General features: G+C 41.9%; 1 protein-coding gene across 12 annotated transcripts in view; it reads left to right on the forward strand.

Annotated features, from left to right (window-relative positions):
• The window catches only part of Nup98 (nucleoporin 98 and 96 precursor), a 99973-nt gene continuing 73294 nt past the window's right edge, over window positions 1–26679 (forward strand). For 5 of the 12 annotated variants that reach the window (XM_059269662.1, XM_059269721.1, XM_059269744.1 and 2 more), the window contains exons 1-6: window positions 14–118; window positions 3820–4021; window positions 11996–12276; window positions 22667–22770; window positions 23502–23603; window positions 23713–23889. In XM_059269662.1, the coding sequence (XP_059125645.1) occupies window positions 22695–22770; window positions 23502–23603; window positions 23713–23889 (355 nt within the window). In that variant the 5' untranslated portion in view covers window positions 14–118; window positions 3820–4021; window positions 11996–12276; window positions 22667–22694. Of the gene's footprint in view, window positions 119–1524; window positions 1648–3819; window positions 4022–11995; window positions 12277–12467; window positions 12561–12651; window positions 12797–22666; window positions 22771–23501; window positions 23604–23712; window positions 23890–26679 lie in introns of those variants that run through there. The other 7 variants (XM_059269712.1, XM_059269729.1, XM_059269678.1 and 4 more) reach the window with 6 other exon arrangements.

A 26679-nucleotide genomic window follows, 5' to 3' on the forward strand; every position in this document is an offset into this window, starting at 1 on the left:
ATTTCAATTCTGGATATGGTGAGTTCTTTCCTGACCCTACCTGTGCTTCCCCTTCACCTCATCTAGAATATTCTTGCCTTGCACTTCCATCTTAGTGAATTCCATTCTTCTGATAAAGGTATTTTCATTAAAATGACATTTTGCTAAACTAAGAATTCATGTGGCGATGTCTACGGAATCACTAAAATAATAATAGTGTGAAAGAGTATAGGAAGAGAGGCCAGCATGGTCTATATAGTGAATTCTAGCCTAGCTATACAATGCAAGGAACCATGGAGTTGTGTTGGCCTAACTGCCTCAAGAGGCATTGTCATAGGTTTTTCAGGTTAGAGTCCATGGCTCCCAGGGCACAATGTGCCTTGCAGTTCCTGGAAGAATGATGCACTCCCTCAGGCAGTGAAGTGTTCAGGCAGCTTTGTGTTTCTCAGCCTGTTCCTTTAGTAGTCAAGGCAGCATGAAGGCTTGACAGGACAAATTGGTCTTAGATGTTAATCTCATGTACCCTGTATAGCTTGCAAGCTTCACTGTATTCTGGCAACTCTAACTGTCTTGATCCTGGCAATTGCTATTATATTCTGTTTCTGATAAAGGCATAAAAAGTCTGATTGTTCTCAATAAAATTGTTCAGCCTCAGTTGTGCTATGGCCCCTCCAACTGGCCTGATTTAATTACTTACAGCCATACAGGTAACTTTGCCCCCTAAATAAGCACAGGCACTTATAGGTGGCACCAGGAACAGGGACCTAAATATGGGGATTTAAGCAAAAAAGAAGGGGGGGGGAGTTAAAGGCGAGGAACTCCTGGGAATAGTGTACACACCAGTATAAAAAGGCAAGAACATCCATTGGAGGTCAAAAGGGGCAGACAGAGCTGAAGGAGCAACCAAGTCGATGGAGGAAAAAGTTTCAGAGGAACACCACCAGCTGATGAAATCCTTGAAGTTCATTAGTCATCACCTTCAGCCTTCTTTCCCTGAAGAGGATCTCTGCATCCCAGAACTTGGTTCTGGTTAGGAAGAGCAGTTCAGGGAGAATTACATGAAAGGGGACCAGAAAACAGTTCAGCTTTGGAAAGAAATAAAAACAGTAATAGACAAAAATGACACAGTTAATATTAAAAATGAAAGTGATCAGGAAAAAGCAGAATAACCTGGGAACAGAAGAAAACTTAGAACCTGTCTCTCTGTGACGAGGTTGAGGGCATTCCTCCACCTTCTGTTGTTTTTGCTCCCTACCCCAGCTGCAATGGCCTCCACTCCTAAAACCTTCCATCAAATACAGCTTTTCAAAATTATTTATTTTTTATGTGAATTGGTGTTTTTGCCTAAATGTATGTATGTGTGAGGGTGCTGGATCCACCTGAACTGGAGTTATAGACAGTTGTGAGCTGAGAATTGAATCCAGATCCTCTGGAAGAACAGCCAGTGTTCTTAACCTCTGACCCCTCTTTCCAGCCCTCTAGTACAGTTCTTGATAGTATCAAAACTTTTTTTTTCTGCTTTGCTTCATCATTTCTTTCTGAAGTTAGGTTTCTCATCCTCCGTAAGAATGAACTCCTTTTAAGTTACAGTACAGGTCTTCTAACCAAGAGACTTTGTATGGAGCCCAAGAGATAGGAGAAGATATGAAAGGATTTTCTCTTTTATTGGTGAGTGAAACACCCAATCCTAATAACTCAGGGCAAAGAGTTAAAAATTATACACCATTTCATTTAAAACTCTAAAGGATCTTTTTAAAGACTTCTTTTCTTTTTTTTTTTTTTTTTTTGAGACAGGGTTTCTCTGTGTAGCTTTGGTGCCTGTCCTGAAACTCACTTTGTAGACCAGGCTTGGCCTCAAACTCACAGAGATCGGCCTGCCTCTGCCTCCCGAGTGCTGGGATTAAAGGAGTGTGCCATCAACGCCTGGCTAAAGACTTATTTTTATGTGCATTGGTGTTTTGCCCACATGTATGTCTGTGTGAGGATGTCAGACCCCCTGGAACTGGAGTTGTAGACAGTTGTGAGCTGCCATGTGGGTGCTGGGAATTGAACCTGGGTCCTCTGGGAGAACAGCCAGTACTCTTAACCACTGAATTACTTTCCCAGCCCTGACTCTTAAGGATCTTAAGCAGGCTTGTGCTCAGTATGGACCAACTGCTCCTTTTATATTGTTTCTCTTTTATTCTATTTCTGGGGAAGCTTTTCTTCCTTCTGGCTAGAGGATCTTAGCAAAAGTTTATCTTACTGGGAGTAAATATTTATTGAGGAAGGCTGATTATTCAAAAAGATGTCAGGACCAAGCTACTAGAAATCAACAAAATAGGGCTGGAGAGACGGCTCAACAGTTAAGAGCACTGGCTGGTCTTCCAGAGGTCCTGAGTTCAATTCCCAGCAACCACATGGTGGCTCCCAATCATCTGTAATGAGATCTGGTGCCCTCTTCTGGCATGCAGGCAGAACACTGTATACATACTAAATAAATCTTAAAAAAAAAAAAAAAAAAAAAAAGAAAAAAAGAAAAAGAAAAGAAATCAACAAAATAGTCAGGAGGTGATGGCACATGCCTTTAATCCCAGCATTTGTGAGGCAAAGGCAGGTGGATCTCTATGAGTTGTGGCCAGCCTGGTCTACAGAGCTAGTTCCAGGACAGCCAGGGTGGTTACATAGAAAAACCCTGTTTCGAAAGACAAATGAACAAACAAATAGAAAAAGTAAAGAAAAAGAAATCAATAAATAATGTGCCCATAACTTTTGAAATGTCAACAGGAGAAGGCATGTATATCGATGTTCAACAACAGATTACATGTCCTCCTCAGGCTTATGGACAAATCAATACTTTGACTTTATCAGCATGGCATAAGTTACTAAATTCTGGGAAAAAGACAGAGGAACTTTCTAAAATTAGATAGGGGCCTGATAAGCCATATCAAGATTTTGTTTATCATCTTTTTTGGTTGGTCAACCGCCTGGAGATTGATGGGGAGATGGGAAGATGATTATTGTTAAACAACTCATATATGAAAATGTTAATGCTACATGCCAGACTGCCATCCATCTCTTAAGAAAGGGGATATTAATGATTACATCCACCTCTATGATGATATACTAAAATGCCTTCATATACTTAAGGGTTAACTCTGGCTGGCCCTCCAAGGGCAAACGATGCCTCAACTATTGGCAGTTATTCAATAACAACAACAACAAAAGAAATGCATAATGACAAATAGTCCAACTTTATGTCAAAAGCTTGTTGCTATTGCTTTTAAGAAAAAGTTTTCTCTTGCTTCTATTATACATTATATGGATGGTATTTTGCTTTCTACTAAAAATTGTAAAATGTTAAAGATTTTTTTACAAAAATAAAAATTGGATAAACCCTTTATTAACTCATTAAAAATTTTTAAAAATTTATTAAATACTTCTGATGACTTAGCACTGACTTTTACTATTTTATGCCCTGCTGAGTATTAAAAACTAACAATGCTTCACATACACTACCAAGCCTTTTCAGAAATTTTACCAATAGTTGATATACTCCACTTCACAGGCATTCCTTATAACCTTCTTTTTTTGGAAAGAACTAATGGACAGCTTAAATGTTATTTAAAAATAAGGGGGGAGGATAATATGGCTATTCCTCACAATATTTTATCTTCTATTACATATACTTTAAAATTTTTAATTTGGGCAAGGATGGCCTTACTGCTGCAGAATGTTTTGGGGCCCCTCTGAAAAAATTCAAGGTCAAGGTCCTTTGGAGAGATGTTATATCAGGTCAACGGAATGGCCTGATCCAGCAATTCACAGGAGCTGAGGCTTAGTTTGTGTTTTTTCCCTCAGGGTGCTGAAAAGTCAGTGTGGATACCTGAAAAACTGATTCAACCTGTGGAAGATAGACAAAGAACTTCCCAAGTGTCTACAGGGGCTACAGCTAAAGAAAAGGAAGAGAACAGGGCAATGGAGTTGTCGAACCAAAGAGAACAGAGTCTGCCCACCAGCAATGACTCAGAAGAAGAGACTAGTGACTGAGGGAAGAGACTTGGTGAGATCGTAGGGGAAGGTTGTGACTGCAGAATTGCTGTTCCTTGCTATGCTGCCTCTGTTGACCACATCTGTTACTGCTGAGACATATTGGGCGTATGTACCTGAGATCCTCCTGTGCTTCACTTTGTTAACTGGGAAGAGAATAACGTACCTGTTTATGTCAATGACTCTGAGATCTTGGGTGCCCGCCCCCCACTGCTAATCACATTGTTCCCCAAACAGAGATGGTCACATGATAATTTAAGTATTGCTGTTCAGGCCTTGCATGATAAAATATTAACCATTCAACATTCAAAATTAGATGAATTACCCTCCTCCATTGCTGCACAAAACCTGACCAAGATTCTTGGTCATTATTTTTATGTCTCTAATTGGACTTCTAAACTATGGCCCATAGGAATGTCCCTGGGAAGTTTTTTGCTGATTATACTTGGAAGCATTATAGTCTTGAGATTGATTTGCTACTCCATGTGTGCTTTAAATATTGATTTATGCCGGGCAGTGGTGGCCCACGCCTTTAGTCCCAGCACTCAGGAGGCATAGACAGGTGGATCTCTGTGAGTTTGAGGCTAGCCTGGGCTACAGAGTGAGATCCAGGACAGGCACCAAAAACTACACAGAGAAACCCTGTTTCGAAAAACCAAATAAATAAATAAATAAATAAATAAATAAATAAAAATTAAAAAATAGATTTACATACCCTGAAATTAAAAAACAAAAAAGGGGGAATTGCAGGGAACCATGGAGTTGGCTTGGCCTAGCTGCCTTGAGAGATTTTCAGTTTAGAGTCCATGGCTCCTGGGGCACAATGTACCTTCCAGTTCCTGAGAGGCAGTGAAGCTTTCAGGCAACTTTGTGTTTCTCAGGTGACCTGGTCCAGGAAGTAAGCATGGACACTTATATTATACTACATAGTGAGAAAAAAAAACTAAATTTTTTTTTTAGATTTATTTATTTTTATTTTGTTACTGGTATTTTGCCTGCTTTATGCATGTGTATCATGTTCATGTCCACAGAGGTCAGAAGAGGGTATCAGATTCCTTGGAACTAGAGTTAATAGACAACTGTGGTCTGTCATCATGAAGGTCCTGGGAACTGAACCTGGACCCCCTGCAAGAGCAACAAGCACTCTTAACTACTGAACCATCTTTCTGACCCTAAAATTAAAAAAAAAAAAAATTAGAACTGGCAAAATGGCTTAGCAGGTTAAAACACTTCCTGTGTTAGCCTGATGCTCTGAGTTCAGAGGTTCAGAGCCCCAGAACTCTTTATTTTTTTTATTTTATTTTTTGTTTTTTGGTTTTTTGAGACAGGATTTCTCTGTATAACAGTTCTGGCTGTCCTGGAACTCACTTTGTAGATCAGGCTGGCTTCGAACTCACCAAGATCCACCTGCGTCTGCCTCCCAAGTGCTGGAATTAAAGATGTGTGCCACCATCACCCAGCAGCAAGAGTAGACTCTTGCAAGTTGGCCTCTGTGTGCCATGGCATGTATATGCCTACACACATACACAAAATAATAATAATATTAAAAATGATACAACTGGGACTGGAGAGATAAATAGCTCCGTGGTTAAGAGCACATACTGTTCTTACAGACTACGTTCAGTTTTCAACACCAATGCAGAGTGGCTCACAAGCACCTGTAACACTCACACAGACATAGCATTAACTCACACTGACGGTTTTTATTGGTTTGTTTGTCTTCGGGATAGGGTTTCTCTGTGTAGCCCTGGCTGTCCTAGAACTCTCTTTGTAGGCAGGCTGGCCTCCTACTCAGAGATCCACTTGTCTTTGTCTCTTGAGTGCAAATACATATTTTTTTAAAAAAAAAATGATTAAAAATCAACACACAAAATTATAAATTAATCTCAAGAACACCAATATATATAAAGCATTTGACATATGATGGTGAGGAGTTAAATACAGAGTTACCACATATTATACCTAGGTATAAACACAAGAGAATTGGAAACATGTCTACAAAAAGCTCAAACACAAAGGGTTGGGGATTTAGCTCAGTGGTAGAGCACTTGCCTAGCAAGCGCAAGGCCCTAGGTTTGACCCTCAGCTCCAAAAACAAAACAAAACAAATGTTCATAGCAGCATTATCCATAATAGCTAAAACATGGAAACCCAAATATCCATAAGACGATGATATATCTGTACAACAGAATATTATTATTGTTGTTGTTCTTGTTTTGAGACAGGGTTTCTCTGTGTAGCTTTGGAGTCTGTCCTGGAACTAACTCTATAGACCAGGCTGGCCTGGAACTCACAGAGATCCACCTGCCTCTGTCTCTCAGGTGCTGTAATTAAAGACATGCACCACCACCGCCCAGCTTTTTTTTGTTTTTGTTTTTTTTTGTTTTTGTTTTTCGAGACAGGGTTTCTCTGTGTAGTTTTGCACCTTTCCTGGAACTCACTCTGTAGACCAGGCTGGCCTTGAACTCACAGAGATCTGCCTGCCTCTGCCTCCCGAGTGCTGGGATTAAAGGCGTGAGCCACCACCGCCCGACATTTTTAAAAAATTATTTATTTATTATGTATACAGTGTTCTGTCTGCATGTATCCCTGCACAGCAGAAGAGGGCACCAGGTCTCATTACAGATGGTTGTGAGCCACCATGTGGTTGCTTGGAATTGAACTCAGGACCTCTGGAAGAGCAGCCCGAGCTCCTAACCTCTGAGCCATCTCTCCAGCCACCACGCCCCTTTTTAATTTTTATTTCTAATGTGCATTGGTATTTTGCCATGGGTGTCAGGTCACCTGAAACTGGAATTGCAGACAGGTGTAAGCTGTCATGTGGGTGCTGGGAACTGAATCTGGATCCTCTGGAAGAGCAGTCAGTGCTCTTAATCACTGAGCCATCTCTCCAGCCCCCAAAAGGATATTAAAAAACAATACAAAGAATTAATGTATTGATATATGCTATCCATGCTGATAAACTTTTAAAATATTATTCTAAGTGAAAGCACCAGACACAAGTCATAGATTATATGATTCTATTTATGTTAAATAACTATAATAAGTAAATCTATGTAAGATAGAGAATAATGAGTATTTGCTAGGGCTCAAGGGCAAAGGTAGATAGTAATTACTAAGGGGTGTAGGGTTTCTTTTAGGGGGTTCTAAAAAGTGTCTTAGAGCTGGGCTGTGGTGGTCCATGCCTTTGATCCCAGCACTCAGAAGGCAGAGGCACCTTCGGAGGCCAGCTTGGTCTACAAAGTTCCAGGACAGCCGGGGTGGTTACACAGAGAAACACTGTCTCAAAAAAAACAAAACAAAACAAAACAAAACAAAACAAAACAAAACAAAGAAACAAAATCCTCCCCTCCCCTCAAGAAAACCCCACAAACCAAACAAACAAACAAAAATCCAGCCAAAAACTAGTACTAAATAAAAAGAAGGTACTATTACAAAACTAAAATAAAAGTGAGGGCCTGGAGAGATGGCTCAGCAGTTAAGAGCACTTGCTGTTCTTGCAAATTCCCAGCCCCAATACGGTAGCTCACAACCACCCATAGCTCCAGTTCTAGGGAATCCAACATTTTTTCTGCCCCCCCCAAGGCAATGCATGCATGTGGTGCAAATCCATACATGCACACAAAACACCCACACATAAAATTAATAAAATTAAATTAAAATTAAAAATAAAAGAGAAACAGAAGTAGAATTGATTGGACAAATAGAAAAGGCATAAAATATTGTATTAGGTAAAATCCTGAGTATGCCAATAAATTCTTTAAATGCAATGGGCTAAATGCTATACTTAAACATCAAAGATATTCACATGGAATTTCTTTTTTTTTTTTTTTTTTTTTTTTTGGTTTTTTGAGACAGGGTTTCTCTGTGTAGCTTTGAGCCTTTTCCTGGATCTCGCTCTGTAGACCAGGCTGGCCTCGAACTCACAAAGATCCACCTGCCTCTGCCTCCCGAGTGCTGGGATTAAAGGCGTGCGCCACCACCGCCTGGCTGGAATTTCTAAAAATCCAATTAGATGCTACTCACAAACTTCAACCTTCCCTACCAAATTGTAGAAGAGGAGGGAATCAATACTGTATTTTCTTTGGGCCTAGCATGACCTCAGAATTTTGCAAGTGCTATTACCTAATTTGACCTTCACAATCACCTTATTAAATACAAAGTATTGTGCCCATTTCATACACAAGTGAACTGCAACACGGTACAAGTAAAGTCTGAACACTAGCAGATCTGAGACATGGACTTAGCTCTGTTTGACTCCAGCTCTGCTGTGCGTTCCATTCCAACACATGGAAATTTGGAACCATCAGTCCAAAACTACGGCCCTTGCATGATTCCACTGTTTTCACAGCCCAGTCTCTTCTTTGAGCAATAATCTTTTATAGCTGCATAGAACATCTTTCAAGTCAAGTGTGTGAAAGGATTGGTTGGCTCCTAGAATAAAGCCAACCAATACAGGGCTGTGGGCATCTCTGGGCTCTTCCCCACCCCCACCCCCGGAGCTGAGGACCCAACCCTCAGTTCTACCACTGAGCTAAATCCCCAACCCCATTTTTTTTTTTTTTTCGTTTTTTCGAAACAGGGTTTCTCTGTAGCTTTGGAGCCTGTCCTAGACTAGTTCTGTAGACCAGGCTGGCCTCGAACTCACAAAGATCCACCTGCCTCTGCCTCCCAAGTGCTGGGATTAAAGGCGTGCTGCACCACCACCACCACCACCACCACCACCACCACCACCACCACCACCGCCGCCCAGACATGTCTGGGCTCTTAATGCCTAGAACAAGGCGTGGTCTGGAAAGTCCTTGTGAGTATGCCCCAATTTCTTGTCTTTAGAGTGGATGAAGGAAGAGGATAGTAACTCTAAGGGGTTGTTATGACAATTAGACTGGGGAGGAGGAGCCCTGGCTCCAAACAGATGCTCTTCCTAATCAGGGTCCCTGGTGGTGATAAGCTATGGATTACATGCCCACCAGAATAATACTTAATAAGGAACCTTAAAGTCACAGTGGTCCCCAGAAATTCCTCACTGAAGCACTGCTCTTTCAATGTGTCCTCCCCACTCTTCCTGTAAATACACACCATTTAAGGATTCCAGTTTCTGCAAAGTTAACTATCATTTCCAATTGAATATACTCATCTGCTGATTCATTTTTGAGCCTTTTTCTGTGTCAGAATATTTTTAAACATTTAAACCCAATTGCTTTATTTATGTGTAAATAAGTACATACATGCATAGTCTGTGTCAGAATTTATGCCTTAAAAACTACTTAAGCCAGGCGGTGGAAGCACATGCCTTTAATCCCAGCACTTGGGAGGCAGAGGCAGGCAGATCTCTGTGAGTTTGAGGCCAGCCTGGGCTACAGAGTGAGTTCCAGGAAAGGTGCCAAAACAACACAGAGAAACCCTGTCTCGAAAAGTAAAAAAAAACTACTTAATTCTAAGTCCCATTTTTAAGGAATAAAAATATATCTATCATTTATTGAGACATACTGTGTATCAGATACCATAGCAAATGTCATATTCTTCTCATAACTCTTCTACTGGTTCTGTAAGTCAAGCAAAATTATCCTTATTTTACAGACATGAAAACTAAAGTTCAGAGGCAGTGGGAATTTTTCCCATCTGATCATAGTTGGGCCTAAATCTAAACTTGGGGTTCTCTGATTCTGAAGTCCACAATTCTATCATTTCCCTGCTAAAACAATAATTCACTTATCTATGCATCAAATATGTAAATGTAAAGCATATCCAATGTGTGTCAGGCTTTATGGACACTAAAATAAATGTTTGAGGTAGGCTTCAATGTAGTTACATTTGCAGACTGAAGCACCAAAAAAATCAGGGGGATGGTGTTGAGAAAGCCACTGTAATGATGTAAGAAAAAAAAAAAAAGAGGAAGTAAAGAAGCAGCAGCAGCAGTGGTAGCAGCTGGGCAGTGGTGGCTCGCACCTTCAATCCCAGCAGCACTCAGGAGGCAGAGGCAAATGGATCTCTGAGTTTAAAGCCAGTCTGATCCATAAAAGTGAGCTCCAGGACAGCCAGGGGTACACAGAGAAACCCTGTCTCAAAAAGAGAAAGAAAGACAGACAGACAGGCAGACCTAATGATTGTTGCTGTTTTGTTTTTCAGATAGAGTTTCATATATCTCAGGGTGGCATTATACCCCATCTGCTAATGACCTTCTGATTCAGAGTATAGGCAAGAAAGGGTGATGGAAAAGCAGGGCTATTTGGACAGAGGGGTTCAGGGAAGGTAGCTGCAGATAGATGTTCAAACTAGCTTTCTTGTTAGGCAATCTATACATTAACTTTTCTTTCACGTATATACTGAACACCTACAATGTATCATATTCCTTCCATTTACTATCTTATTTTATCTTCATACCACTTATTTTAAAAAATCTTTATTGCCAGGCTGGAGAGATGGCTCAGAGGTTAGGAGCATTGGCTGTTCTTCCAGAGGTCATGAGTTCAATTCCCAGCAACCACATGGTGGGTTCAATTCCCAGCAACCACATGGTGGCTCACATCCATCTGTAATGAAATCTGGTGCCCTCTTCTGGTCTGCAGGGACACATGAAGGCAGAACATCGTATATGTAATAAATATATAAATCTTATAATTTTTAAAATTTCATTTATTTATTGTGTATGTGTGCATATATGTGGGTGTTTGTGTCATGGAGCTTGTATGGATGTCAGAGGACGATTTTCAGGAGTTGTTCTTTCCTTTCACTATGTAGGTCCCAGAGATGGGAATTCTGGTCATCAGGTTTGGCAGGAAGTATGTTTACCTGAGTCATCTTGCCATCTTTTGATCCTCCCACCTCCACCTCTCAAATGCTGGGATTACAGGTGTGCACCACTAAATCCAGTTTATGTGGTGCTGGCGATTGAAAATAGGGCTTTGCACATGCCAGGCACGCACTCTATCAACTGAGCTACATCCCCAGTCCCGACACCACTTCGTTTTAAAGATGTTTCCAATTCTCGTTACTACCAAAAACATTGAAGAATTCATTTAAAATTCTTAGCAACTCTGGTTTCAGTTGTATACTGATGTCCCAGGAGGTGGTGGAGAGTTAATACGCACTCTCTTTTTTCTGAGCACAGATCCTGTTATTCTGTGAGACCTCAAATCACTAGACAAGTCTGGTTTCTAGAACGTGCCCACTCCTCTGCTCTTAGCTAGGTCCTAGGAGGAAACCGACACCAAAAGTATGAAAATGCAGCTTTGATCGACACCAGGGCAGGGAGGAGGCAAATAGAATACAAAGTAACAAGGTCCTGACAAGAGGACCGCCCAAACATCACTCCAACTTGTTGAGGTTAGCAAATGTATCCTGGAGAAGGCGGGACATTTGCACCAAGCCATCCAGAAACAGGCACAGGTTCTGAAAGTGCAGCTGAGGCAGAAGGTCCAAGAATACTCATTGGGATCAAGCCCTATAATAGACCATTGCTCAGATCTACCTTAGAGATTCAGAGGAGGAAAGGATGTGCGAGGTTTGGCTTGGACTGGCAAGGACAACAGTGGGGACTGAGGGTCTCGGAGCGGCTGCAGACAAGCCATATGGACTGATAGGTATCCCCAAAGGGTTCTCCAGCTCCGCAAGTGCCAGCCGGGTGGCCAGAGAGCCTTCCCGTCACTGCCCGCAGACTGGAGCTAAACAAGGGTAGAACAGTTACCATGTCATCCTTGGGCCTTCCCTCTGATTGGCCGGAGCTTCTGTAGCCGAGTCTCCGCGCTCCAAGGAAAGGGGCGGGGTCTCGGTACAACGTCACTGCTGTTTGGTGCTCACCATTCTAGCCACTCCCCAGCCCTCTTCGAGGGGTCCTGTGTGACGTCACGACTCTCTCTCAGCCAACCGTCGCGGCGGAGGGGGTGGGACTCCGCGTCCCTCCTAATCGTCCCTCCTTTTTTTTTTTTTTTTCCCTCCCCCATCCCCATTCCTCACGCCCCTCCTCTTCCCCTCGGCTCCTTCTCAGAGACCGCCTTCACGTTCGGTTTCAAAAGACGCGTTGCCCAATGAGTAACGGGGTGGGTCTCGAGTGGCGGACCGGCCTGCCAATGCCCGGCCGGCGAGGGCGGAGCGCCCGGGGCTGGCCTCTGACGGCGGGCGGCGTGTGACGCAGTCGGGCCTCTGCGCGCTGCGCCCGAAGCGGCGGTCGGTGGCGGCGGCGGCAGCGACGGTTTCCTGGTGGCCGCGCGCTGCTCTGTGAGCGGCGGGTGGCAGACGGACCTGGGTCCTCACCCCAGACGCACCGCGGTAAGTCGGGAGCGCCGCTGGGGCCCAGCGGGAGGGTCCTCCCCTCTGGACCGGCATCTGCGCGGGACGCCCCGGGCCCTCTCGGTCGCCCAGTCTCGTGCCGGGCGCACTCCTTCGGGCCTGCGTGAGGGGGCGGGGCCCGCGGCCCTGCGGCTTGGCTCGGGAGGCCCTGGGAGGGAATCCACACGCGTGGGGCGTAGGCCGGAGGGTCTCGGTCGGGTGGCAGCCCACGCTGAAGTGAGCCTTCTCGTCTCCGGTGCTACTCATTCATTCGCCGGGCGAAGGTGAGCAGCCCCGCGGTAGGTTGGCGCTTGCAGGGATGGTGCCTTGGGGACTCCGTGAGGTTCCCCCATCACTTCTTTGACCACTCTACAGGACGCGTTTCGTCCAGGGTTCACCAGAGGGTTGAGTGAGTCGGAGATGCATTAGCTTTTGAAGACACTGTCTGGCGATTAGAGGGGTCTGGTCAACCCAATGAAAGGTTCTTTTCTGTGCTGCCACATGTTCGTTGTAAACCGAGGTGAGAAAGATTGGATTTCTGAATTTCTATAGTCATAAGCATTTAAGAAATTGCTTGTCAGTCCCCCTACTCTGCATCACGTGCAGAGGTTTTGTAGGTTGGAGGTAGAATAAGAGGACTCAGGAATGCCAAATGTCTTGACTCAAGTCTAGAATTTTTATACTATTTCACCCTCCGTGTTTGCTCCAGGCTCTCCCATTATTGGCTATTCTCTATCTGGTAGGGGGAAGGAAACGGACATTTGACATAGTTTTCAAAACATTTCCAGTTTAGTTGTTAACCACGTTTGCAGACACACACACACACACACACACACACACACACACACACACACACGTGTGTGTGTGTGTGTGTGTTAAGATAATAGGACTTAATTCGTGGTACTCTGATGTGGACTTTTAAATTTTAATTTTTCCTTTTTTTGAGACAAGATCTCACTTCAAAATCCTGGTTGGTCTGGAATTCACTATGTAGACCAGGCTTGCCATGAAATCGGAGACCACCTGCCTCTACCTCCCAGGTGCTGGTACTGGGATTAAAGGCGTTTGCCGTCACACCCAGCCTTAACATAAACTTTTGAGAACTAAACTTAAAGTACAGTTGAAGAGACAGACTTGGTGATGCACGCCTTTCATCCCAGTACTTGAGAGGGAAAGGCGGGCGGCTCTCTGTGAGTTCAAGGCTAGCCTGAGCTACATACTGAGTTCCAGGACAGCAAGGGCTTTATAAAGAGACCCTGCCTCAAAAAAAAAAAAAAAAAAACCACCTAGTGTTGAGGGTGAATAAAGTCAATAGAGATGTGATGGTGTAAGCCTGTAATGTCACCAGTTATGGAAGTTGAGGGTGGAGAGCTAGAGCCCAGGAGTTTGAGGCCAGCCTGGGCAACATAGAAGATCCATCTCAATTAAAACTTGTTGAGGGCTGGAGAGTGGGCTCAATGGTTAAGAGCACTGTTGTCTCATTCTTGGAAACAGCAGCTCTTCTGACCTTGGAGCACCAGGCATACATGTGGTGCACACACATACATGCATGCAAAACACTCATACACATAAACTAATGTAAGAAATAGTTGAAATGAAAAATAAAATTTAAAAAAATCAGGCTGGGCATATTGCAGGTATTGGGAACTACTTTGATAAAATTATTAATAATACTTAAGATTTGACGAAATTAGTTGTCAGTTTGATCTGAACATTATCAGCTTGTAGCTTTGATTATAAACAGTAAAACCTAAAAGGAAGTAATACAAAAGAGCAGAAGAGAACTGTGGTCTAAATATTAAAGTCGTGACCTGGTGTTTTTTGTACCATTTTATCAGTTTGGACATCATGACCTGGGAAGCTTTTCCTGGCATGCTTTCCTGTGTAAGTTTCCACACACTTACTGATCCTTCTGCTTGTCGCACACATTTTATATTTTAGCTGTTTGTATTTTTATTAGATTATGATAAAGTGTTTTTGTGTTGCTGGGTGTGATGGTGAATGCCTTTAATTCCAGCACTTAAGAGACAGAGGCAGGTGGATCTCTGGGATTTTGGTCAGCCTGGTCCATATCGCAAGTTCCAGGCCAGTCAGGACTGCGTAATGAGATCCTGTCTCAAAAATAAATAACATGTATATTAATACCTATTTTAGGTTACATGGCTCATAGGCAGTCCATTTTGTGGAAGAGCAAATACAGAAAAGGAAAACTGAAAAATACCCCAGAAAAGAGGCTAGATATATATAGATATATATTTGTGTACTTCTGAAATACGTTTTTTTTTTTTTTTTTTTTGGTTTTTCAAGACAGGGTTTCTCTGTGTAGTTTTGGAGCCTGTCCTGAATCTTGTTCTGTAGACAGAACTGGCCTCGAACTCACAGAGATCGGCCTGGCTCTGCCTCCCGAGTGCTGGGATTAAAGGCATACGGCCTGAAATACTTTGTATTTTGTTTGTAGCCACTAGTTCCTAGGTATCTAAGAAAAACTAAACTTTTAGAGCACCAAATTAACACTGGGAAAATAAGGTATGATTTATTGTAATATTACTTGTGTGCTGGCAGTCTAGGACATAGGGTATTGTAATAATGATTAATTTCTAGTAAAAGACTATAAAATTCTGAGGTTATATAATGTGTAACTCACGAGTGTGGTGGCATGTGGGCATGTGCCTTTAATCCCAGCCTTCAGGAGGCAAAGACAGGCAGATCTCTTGTGTTTGAGACCAACCTCTAGAGGAACTCTACAGAGTGAGTTCCAGGACAGCCAGAGTTGTTACACAGAGAAGCCCCAATCTCAAAAAAACAAAAAAAATATACATGTATATCTTATGTAAATCTTAGTAGAGGCCAGGTATTGAGCATTTTCTGAGAGCTTGATGTGTTGTGTTTGAAATTGACTTATCGTTCAGTATGCATTCACAGCAAGATATCTTACGTACTGCAGCTAACACTTTATATTAAGATGATTTTTTTGTTTGTTTGTTTGTTTTCTTTTTTTTTTTTTTTTTTTTTTCCCCGAGACAGGGATTCTCTGTGTAGCTTTGCGCCTTTTCCTGGAACTCACTTGGTAGCCCAGGCTGGCCTCGAACTCACAGAGATCCGCCTGGCTCTGCCTCCCGAGTGCTGGGATTAAAGGCGTGCGCCACCACTGCCTGGCAAGATAATTTTTTAATTGAGGCTCTCTTGTGTGTTGTAGACTAAGTAACAGCTTTCCTCCTCTCCCTATTAGATACTGATTAACACCTGCTCCCAAAGTTGTAACTACCAAGAAGGTCAAGAAATTATCAAAATTGTCCCTGATTGAGATCACTGCTGTAGTGAAAATAGTCCCAACATTTAGTAGAACCATACCCTTACTTTGCTTGTAAAGTCAGTTCGTAAATTGTCTAATACCTTATTTTCAAGAAAAGATTCTTGATGTGTAGCCCAGGCCGACTTTAAAATACTAATCCTTCTGCCTTTTCCTCCCAAGCACAGGAGGATGGTATGTGTCACCATGCCCTTTGCACAGGTGTGTCTGTGCGTGTTCACATGGAGGCCAGAAGTTTGTCTTAATAACTCTTTAACATCCTCCCCTTTTTATTTGTTTCTTTAGTTAGTTCTTGGTTTTGAGACAAGGTCTCTCTCTATGTAGTCCTGGCTATCCTGAAACTCACTATGTAGACCGGGCTGGCCTTGAATTTATAGAGATCTGTCTGCCTCTGCTTCCTTGAGTGCTGGGATTAAAGGTATGCACCACCACACCCAACGTTTTTTTTCTTATTTTGGGACAGTCTTGATATGTTGTCCTTGTTGACCTGTAATTGCCTATGTAGACCAGGTTGGATCTGCCTGCCTGTGCCTTGTAAGTGGGAGGATTATAGGTGTGTGCCACTATGCCTGGCCTTAAACCTTATTTCATTTTTTTTTCACACCTTATTTTTTGAGACATGGTTTCTCACTGAATCTGGAGTTTACCAGTTCAGTTAGACTTGGTGCTCTTTCAGAGTACCTGAGTTCTGTTCTCAGCACCCAAATCAGGTAGCTTACAACTACCTGTAACTCTAGCTCCAAACCAGTCCTACATACTTTTGCCTCTTGTGGGGATCTACGCATGTTGCATAAACACACACACACACACACACACACACACACACACACAAATAAATAAATAATAAATAAATAAATAAATAAATAAATAAATAAATAAATAAAACAAGTAAGTCTTTGCTGGTCATGGTGGCGGTACATCCTTTTAATCTCAGAATTTGAGCCATAGAGACAGATGGATCTCCTGAGTTCCAGGCTAGCTGGTACATAGTGAGACCCTGTCTTTAGAAGCAGCAACAGCCGACTCAGGAGCTTTGTGTAATGGTTACTACACCTGTTGTCTCAGCACTTTGGAAGAAGAGGTAAGATAACAAATTCCAGGCCAGCCCCCGAAATGGGATGTAATATTAGATGATTAAGACTAGGTACTTTCTTCTTCCTGGAATTTTGCCTAGCCTCCTTTCCTGTCTCTCTTGTCTCATGGAAGACAAGACAGTGCTCCCAGGTGTGTAATCCCAGCACTTAGGAAGACTGTTGTGAGTTCGGGCTAGCCTGAGCTACAGAGGGAGCACTTGTTGAGACCTTGTCTTAAACAAAAACAGACTCATTCAGTTTAACTGTGGATAGTGATTCCTCCCTTTTCTACTACTATCATGGGGATTAAATGAGAAACTTAAAAAAGTGCTTTGTAAAGTGGAAAGTAACATGTACTGATTTTGCTCTTTGCTGACTTTGATACAAAGGAATTCAATGAAGTAAAAAGGAAGAAGTACTTAATATTTGTATAATTTTCTAGAAGTAGAAAGCAGCAAGCTGGGAGTGTCTTGGAAGACTGGCATAGTCATTCAGTTTGGCAGTGCTGAGGTTTTTTGTTTTTTGGTTTTTCGAGACAGGGTTTCTCTGTGTAGCTTTGCGCCTTTCCTGGAACTCACTTGGTAGCCCAGGCTGGCCTCGAACTCACAGAGATCCGCCTGGCTCTGCCTCCCGAGTGCTGGGAAATTTTGTAGGAATTTTTATCTAGGCCATGGGAATATCTTATGGATTGTTCTTCCTTCATAAGAGATTACATTTTATTCTGCTTCTGCTTCTTCATTATATCCTACCTGTGTGCCCCACCACAACCAGTATTTCTAGTGATTTGATGTGGTAGCATATACCTGTAATCTCACTACTTGGTTGATGGAAGAAGAAAGATCAGAAATTCAAGGTTATTCGTGGCTACAAAGTGAGTTTGAAGCCAGCCTGGGTTACATGTAATCCTGTCTCAAAAACAAAACAAACAAACAAACAAAACCAAAATAACTTGTAGTGTCAAACACCTGGAATTCTAGAACTTGGGAAGTAGAGGCAGGAAGATAAGCAGTTCAGTCAGTCTGGAGCTACATAGGAAGTTGAGGGCAGCTTTCACTATCTGTACCCTGTCTCAAAACAACAAACAAAGGTAACTCCCTATTTTTGGTAGATCTCATTGTAAATGAGATACAGTTGAGTTCCTTTGGTAGCAGACTCTGAAGTGAGCATAGTCCTTAGAAGTTGGCTCAGGAAATTTTGGTATCATTACCTGTAAGAGAAGTGAGAAGGAAGTGGGAGATACTGTATTGTGATGATGTTTGAATATACGTGGTAATGGAGATAGAACCTAGCTAGGCACTTACAAACACTAGGCAAGTATTAACTCTGACACACTCCTGTGTGATGCTATGTCTTATTTTTGTTTTTGGTTGTTTTTTTGGTTTTTTTTTTGTTTTGTTTTGTTTTTTTTTTTTTTGGTTTTTCGAGACAAGGTTTCTCTGTGTAGCTTTGCTCCTTTCCTGGGACTCACTTGTTAGTCCAGGCTGGCCTCGAACTCACAGAGATCCGCCTGGCTCTGCCTCCCAAGTGCTGGGATTAAAGGCGTGCACCACCACTGCCCGGCTATTTTTCTTTTTAGTGGTAGAAAAGAATTGAACTTAGGACCCTTTCTGGGTAGGCAAGCACTTTACCCTAAGCTATATTTCTAGAACTGTGGTGTCCTGATGAAGGTGTTAACCAATCCCATGAAAATTAAAAAGCTGAAATTACCTGCCCTTTAGAGTTTTATACTGAGCTAGGGCCAAGAATCCTAGCATTGGCCATGGATTTTGGCTGTCACAGGAAGAAAGTATGACCATGGATGAGGCAGTCTTCAGTAGAGGCAGTTCTGAAAAGCACTGGCAGCTGAAGGCTGTCTCCCAGTACAGCAGCTGGTACAACAAATCTTCTACAGTCCTAAATGAAAGTCTGCATAGTTTAGTGTTTCACAGTGTCCAGGGTGGGAAGTAAGGGCCAAGAGAGCTATGTGTAGAGTTTATATTGTGTTATGGATGTCTAGAAGAATGCCATTGCTAGATGAAGTTAACATAGGTTTATAAAAGATACCAAACTGAAGTTTAATAGAGTGAATTGGGTTGTTTGGCAGCAACAAGAGTAAAGGGTGGATAGCTTTCACTGAGTCTGGTATACACAGCAGAGTTAGGAAAACAAATGGTTTGAAGAGTTGAGTTTTCTGTATTCACTAGTTTAGTTTTTGTTTTGTGATTGGGCCTCAGCCTAGGCTGGCCTCAAGCTCACTGAGTAGCTAAGGTTGATCCTGAACTACTAATTCTCTTTCCTTTACCTCTCTAGTGCTGGGATTATAGGTGAACTCCAGTTCACCCAGTTTGCCATTCTTCATCAGTTTCTGTAGTTATGACAGATTGTGAGGTTGTCTCTGATCTTGATTTGCTTCATTGTAATTTTGTTTCTATTGTGGTTTGTTTTGAGATAAGATCTAGGGCTGGAGAGATGGCTCAGTGGTTAAAAGCACTGGTTGCTCCTCCGGAAGTCCTGAGTTCGATTCCCAGCACCCACATGGTGACTAATAACCACCTATAATAGGATCTGGTGCCCTCTTCTGTCATCCAGGTATACATGCAAATAGAGCACTCATATACATAAATAAATAAAATAAATAAAAAAAAAAGAGAGATAAGATCTATGTTACTGAGGATGACTTGAATTTTTTTTTTTAAAGATTTAGTTATTATGTATGCATGTATTCCTGTAGGCCAGAAGAGGGCACCAGATCTCATTACAGATGGTTGTGAGCCACCATGTGGTTGCTGAAAATTGAACTCGGGACCTCTGGAAGAACAGCCAATGCTCTTAACCACTGAGCCATTTCTCCAGCCCGACTTGAATTTTTGATCCTCCTAAATCTACATGCTAGAACTACAGACATGTGCTACCATTCTTCATTTATGCTGTTCTGGGGTTTTGTGCATGCTAGGCAAGTACTCTTGCCAGCTGAGCTAAATCCCTAGCCTCTGTTGTGATAATTTTAAGCAACAGACCTTGCTCAGCATGATAAATGAGAATAAACCAAGTTTGATCTTCTCAAAACCGAGAAAGTTGAGTGGGTAGGCTGATTCACACCTTTAATCCCAGCACTTGGGAGGCAGAGCCAGGTGGATCTCTGTGAATTCGAGGCCAGCCTGGTCTACAGAGTTCCAAGACAGCCAGGACTGTTTCACAGAGAAACCTTGGCTTGGGAAAAAAAAAAAAAAAAAAAGAGAGAAAGAAAGAAAGAAAGAAAAGAAAGGTTGCATTTGAATGAGACACTTTCTTCATGGGTTAAAGATATTTGCTGCCTTCTTTCCAAATCTAGTTTATCAATTGCATTTTTGTTTTGTTTTGTTTTTCGAGACAGGGTTTCTCTGTGTAGCTTTGCCCCTTTCCTGGAACTCACTTGGTAGCCCAGGCTGGCCTCAAACTCACAGAGATCTGCCTGCCTCCCGAGTGCTGGGATTAAAGGCCTGCTCCACCACCACCCGGCTGTAACTACTAACTTTTATTGCCTCCGATCCTGTCAGCACTGAAACAGAAAAGTTCCTGGGGTCTGGGGTGACAGCTGGTATTTCCAGATAAGAAACCTGAGAAACATCAGTTCCCAAAGAGTTTTAGGGGGAAATACTTCAGAAAAAAGGGTTTCTCAGAATGATCACATCTTTCCCATGCCTGACTGACAAAAGTGAAACCAAAAACTGCTGAGAAAATCATCAATATTTATGAGAGAAGAGATTGTGCAGTTTGCTCGATCCCAGCAGTATTCTGAGCTGTCCTGAGATCCACTGGTCTCTCGAAGACCTGTTTGTAGCAAGAATTGTTAGAAGGTCTTATTAATAAAAACAAACCCGGAGCCAGGTATTGGAGTGAATGCTTAAGGATCAGAGAAACAGAACCAGCCACAGCTAACCTCACCTCGCCAATTCCTCAGCTGATCTCTTTCCTTAATCTAGAAGCCTCCTTGTCCTCATCCGAATGGATCTCAGCTGACCTGCTGCTCAAAAGCCTAAAAGCTTAACAGGCCTTATATACCTTTCTGCCTCCTGCCATCAATCACTTCTTGGGATTAAAGGTGTGTGTCACCATGCCTGGTTGTTTCCAGTGTGGCTTTGAACTCACAGAGATCCAAATGGATCTCTGCCTCCAGAATGCTAGGATTAAAGGCATGTGCTACCATTGCCTAACCTCTGTTTAATATTGTGGCTCTTCTGTTCTCTGACCCCCAGATTAGTTTATTAGGGTGCATTATATTGGGGAACACTGTCACCACACCTGTGGATAAGTGTTCATATGCTGATCTGAAACTAGACCACATGGCTCACAAGACATGAAAGTAATAGGGATATGGAAGGAATAAGGTTAAGTAAGGAATATGATCAAAGTATGTTTACATACACAGCACATGCTAAAAATAATAGTGATGAAAAGGACAAATAATCAAGAACATGCTAATAATAATAATAGTAATAAGGGCAAATAACAAACATCTCCCGACACTTACAATGATAGTTATAAATCTAAACTTCCTATATATAACCTCAAGCACTGTAACTAACTAACCCTGTATCCAAAATCAAAAACAAAAAAGTTGGAGGTGCCTGGCAAAATCAACATGATAACTGGATAGCACTTGTTTGTTTTGAGGGGCACATGGTCCATGTGTCCAGGCTGGCCTTGAACTGTTTGTGTTATAAAATACAATTTTGAGGGGCTGGAGAGATGGCTCAGTGGTTAAGAGCACCAACTGCTCTTCCAGAGGTCCTGAGTTCAATTCCCAGCAATCACATGGTGGCTCACAACCACTTGTAATGAGATCTGGTGCCCTCTTCAGGCATGCAGGGACACATGCAGGAAGAATACTGTATACATAATAAATAAATAAATATTTAAAAAAAAAATACAATTTCGAAAAGGTGTGGTAGTACATATATAAATAAAGTTTACCATTCATCTATTTTTTGCTAACAAGTCTGCTCAAATCTTGTTTTTCCTAACATATCTATTCAAATCTTTTGTCTTTTTTTTGGGGGGGGGGGAGGGTCTTTCTGTATAGCCCTGGCAATCCTGCCTGTTAAAGACAATGTGCCACCACACCTGGCTAAAGGTAGGGACCTTAAAGCGGATCTCATTACTAAAGAGTAAGTGATGATGACATGAGCCTCTAGCTGTAAGTACTCTTAGCCGCTGAGCTACCTCTCCAGCCCTGGCCAGGGAAACAGTTTAGATAGTTGAGATAACAGAATATGGTCATAATTGTTGATGCATATACTGTATAATCTCCTAGGTCTTGTTTTTTTTGTTGTTGTTGTTTTGAGACAGGGTCTCATGTAATCTAGACTGGCTTTGAGCTGTCTGTGTAGCTGAAGATGACCTTGAATTTCTGATCCCCTTGCCTCCCATCTCCAGATTGCTAAGGTTATGGATGTTTGCACCACGTCCAATACTGGGGAGCAAACTCACAGCACCATGTATACTGTTTATACTGACCTGTATTGATCTCTATTATGATATTTAAACAAAAGTTAGGTAAAAATTAAAAAAAAATCTGGGCCAATAAGATCTCTTCTTTCTGCCAAGCCTGATGAATTGAGTTCAACTTCCAGAACTCAAAAGGAGAAGAACCTATTGCTGTCCCATCCTCTCACCTCCATACATGTGCTGTGGCATTTGTAGGGATGCATACGCTAAAAGTAATAAAAGTTAAATTGCCCAACAATTCAGCGTATACATGAAAAACATTTCAAAGGGATGGTCGTTGGTAGGATCAGAAATTTAATCTCACATTACAGTACTAGTTATTTTAGCAAGTGTGTAGATTAACGAACATTTTATAGGTTTTAATTATATTTAATTCAAATATTTTAATTTAATGTATTTAATTTATTCATTCAAAGTTTTAGGATATTTAATAGCAGTATGCTATCATTTCTATGGGCCTAACTAATATTTGTAGAATGGTAGATTTCTTGAAATAAATTACTTTCTGTGGTGTCTCAAAAGAGTAACTTTTGTTTTACAGCTTTCTGAAGCAAACACTTGTTTGGAAGATGTTTAACAAATCATTTGGAACCCCCTTTGGGGGTGGGACAGGGGGCTTCGGTACAACTTCAACATTTGGACAAAGTAAGTTTTGAAAAATAATGAAAAAGGAGAAAATGTCTTAATTTGACTGTCTTTTGTTGGTTCAGTTGTTTTGTTTTGAGACTGGTTATCACTGTAGCCTGAGCCGGCTTATAACTATTTATGTAACTCAGGCTTCCAGCTCTCAATCCTCCTGTCTCAGTTTCTCAAGGCATGAGCCACTGTGATAGTTTCAACTATCAACTTCACATAATTGAGAGTTAGATCTGAGACCATCTGTGAAGGATCCTTGTGGTTATCTTAACTGATGGGGAGGATCCATCCGCTGTAGATTGCTTATCTGTCTCTCCACTGCCTGTGCTAGGCAGGTACTCTACCACTGGGCAGCATGTACCCTGTGGTGGTTCAAAGTCACACCTTTAGACTTCAAGTTCATAGTCTTCTGGAGATAATGAGTAAAATACCTTGGCTTGATTTCTATCCTGTAAGAATTTTGATGGAAATTTGAGAAAGGCTTCAAACTGTATTTGTGGTCCTACTTAATGCAGTGTTAAGAAATGTAGTGGGCAGTGGTGGTGCAGGCCTTCAATCCCAGCGCTCCGGAGTTAGAGGTAAGAGGATCTCTGAGTTTGAGGCCAGCCTGGTCTACAGAGTGAATTCTAGGACAGCCAAGACTACACAGAGAAATCCTGTCTCAAAAAACCAAACCAAAACAAAATAAAACATATGTTTAAAACTGTTTTACTCACAGACCCTGGATTTTGCTGTTTCAGATACTGGCTTTGGTACTACTAGTGGAGGAGCATTTGGAACATCTGCATTTGGTTCTAGCAACAATACTGGAGGCTTATTTGGAAATTCACAGACCAAACCAGGTAAAAGATTTTGTTTGGAATACATCTGGTTTGTATGTAGCTGGTACAGAACTTTACTTGGTAACTACAATTTACTACATGAACTTTTTTTCCCCTTCCATCTCTTTAGGAGGATTATTTGGTACCAATTCATTTAGCCAGCCAGCAACCTCCACAAGCACTGGCTTTGGGTTTGGTACATCAACAGGAACATCAAATAGTTTGTTTGGAACTGCAAGTACAGGAACCAGTCTTTTCTCATCCCAGAACAATGCATTTGCACAAAATAAACCAACTGGCTTTGGGAGTAAGTAGAACACCATTCTTTGTACTTCTAATAGTTTAGTATTTGATTTGTTTGTTGAATGTGTCCTCTCTTTGCTCTGTGCTCACTACCTCCTTTCCCACCAAGTGGTCAAAACCAGGAAATAGGAGAATCTGAAAATGTATTGAGTTGTAGGCTAGAGAAGAGGGCAGTAAATATATCTCTTAAAGAATGGGGGCTTGAAGCAGTAGTATTTGTAATAGATGCAGAGAGGAAAAGATGCCTGACAGAGAATCTCAGAGTTCAAGGTCATACTGGTCTACAAAGTGAGTTCCAGGAGCCAGGGTTACACAGAAACCTTGTCCAAAACAAGGGAAAAAAAAAAAACCACAAAAAGAGAGACACAGAGATGCCTGATACAGAATACCCAGACAGAGGATGAAAAACCAGGTCAGAGTAGTATTGTTGGAGCTATGCTGACAGGATGTCAAGAAGGATGTGTTCAAGTCAGTCAGTAGTGTTGTACTGCAAAGACAACTCTTTCCTTACCTGTGTCTGACATTTACAGCGAAAGGACTAGAGCACCTGCAATGAGAAGTACTGTGTATGCTTTGATTACTCCCCTCCATTCCTTGCTCATGGCAGATGTTTTTAATTTTTAACCCTTTAAATTCATGTGTCTAGTAACTGCTTCTTTACATAGTACTTTAAGACAACCACTAAATGTGCCCTATGAGGTGATACTATTTATAGTACAAGAGCACAGTAATATAAGTAGCTAACTAACCAACAGTATTTTTTGAAAGGCAAAATTATGGGGATGTTGGGGGGAAAAATGTTTTTTGGTGTGTCTGAGACAAAGTCTCATGTAACCCAGGGTGGCCTCGAACTCTTGACTCTACCTCCCCAATTGTTGATATTATATACAGGCTTGTGCCACCATTTCTGGTAAGATGTTGAAATATTTAAACATGCCCTATAAAATGCAACCTTAGGGTGCTAATTCAAAAGTGATATTCCCCCCCCAAAAAAAAAATTTTTAAAAGCCAGGCGGTGGTGGTGCACGCCTTTAAACCCAGTACTGAGGAAGCAGAGGCCAGCCTGGGCTACAGAGTAAGTTCCAGGAAAGGCACCAAAGCTACACAGAGAAACCCTGTCTCAAAAAAAAAAAAAAAAAAAAAAAAGCCGGGTAGTGGTGGCGCACGCCTTTAATCCCAGCACTCGGGAGGCAGAGGCAGGCAGATCTCTGTGAGTTCGAGGCCAGCCTGGTCTACCAAGTGAGTTCCAGGAAAGGCGCAAAGCTACACAGAGAAACCCTGTCTCAAAAAACCAAATAAATAAATAAATAAATAAATAAATAAATAAATTACGTGATATTCCTACTAACCTTGAACTATATATTAAGGTTAGAGTTAGTTAGAAATGATAGTTTGCCAGTGAGCAATCAAATGCTCATAATGGTTATTAGCATAGCACTTAAGTTAAACATTGACAGGTAGATTTTTCTTGTTTACTGACATTTCTGGCACTGTGTGATGTCTCTTTGGTTTTTCGAGACAGGGTTTCTCTGTGTAGCTTTGCGCCTTTCCTGGATCTCACTTTGTAGACCAGGCTGGCCTCGAACTCACAGAGATCTGCCTGGCTCTTCCTCCCAAGTGCTGGGATTATAGGCGTGCACCACCACTGCCCGGCCTCCTGGAACTCACTCTGTAGCCCAGGCTGGCCTCGAACTCACAGAGATCTGCCTGCTTCTGCCTCCCAAGTGCTGAGATTAAAGGTTTTCCCCACCGTCCCCCCACCCTCACCCTGGATGACTTCCCATATTTTAAGAAAGACAGTCTGGGGGTTGGAGAAGGATCAGTGGCTGCTCTTACAGAGGTCCCAAGTTCAATTGCCAGCATCCACATGGCACTTCACAACTGTCTGTACTCCAGTTCTAGTGGAGCCAGCATTCTTATCCAGACATACATGCAGGCAGAACATCAGTGGACATAAGATATAAATAAATAAATCTTATGAAAAAAGAAAGATAGTCTTTAATTTCTTTATTTCTTTTCTTTTCCCCTTTTTGAGACAGGTTTTCACAAAGTACTTCTAGCTGACCTGGAACTCACCATGTAGACAAAACTGGCCTCAGAGATCTCCCTGTCTCTGCTTCCCTTCTGAGGTTAAAGGCATGGGCCACTATGCCCTGCTAGGTAGAGTCTGCTATTTCTATATTAGTTTCTTTTTAGATTTTGAGGCAAGTGTCTCACTGTGTAGCCTGGGCTAGTCTGGAACTCACTGTGAAGCTAGCCCAAACTAGTGTTGAACTGAAAGCATTCCTGATACAGCCTCCCAAGTGCTTGGATTACAGTCCTGCTTCTGAGTTAGTTTCTGTAAAATGACCAACAATGCCCTCTGATTTGACATTTTTTTAGGGATGGTCACATTTTATGTTAACCTGTCTATGTTTAATGCTTCTGTAGGACCATTTACATGTTCAAAATATGGGTACATAAAATATTATATCTAAATAAAAAACAGGATATTTATATGTTGGGATATCTGTTATGATGAGGTGTTTTCAGAATGACAATTTTTTTGGTTTTTCGAGACAGGGTTTCTCTGTGTAGCTTTGCGCCTCTCCTGCAACTCACTTGGTAGACCAGGCTGGCCTCGAACTCAGAGATTCGCCTGGCTTTGCCTCCCGAGTGCTGGGATTAAAGGCATGCGCCACCACCGCCCGGCTCAGAATGACAATTTTTTTCAGCATTCATTCTTGCTTAGTAAGAAAAGGAGAAATGAGATAAAATACACAGTCAGTGTTTCTTTTTAGTCTTGTTTGTTATA

The sequence above is a fragment of the Peromyscus eremicus genome, chromosome 1 (genome assembly GCF_949786415.1).
Source record: "Peromyscus eremicus chromosome 1, PerEre_H2_v1, whole genome shotgun sequence".
NCBI lineage: Eukaryota > Metazoa > Chordata > Mammalia > Rodentia > Cricetidae > Peromyscus > Peromyscus eremicus.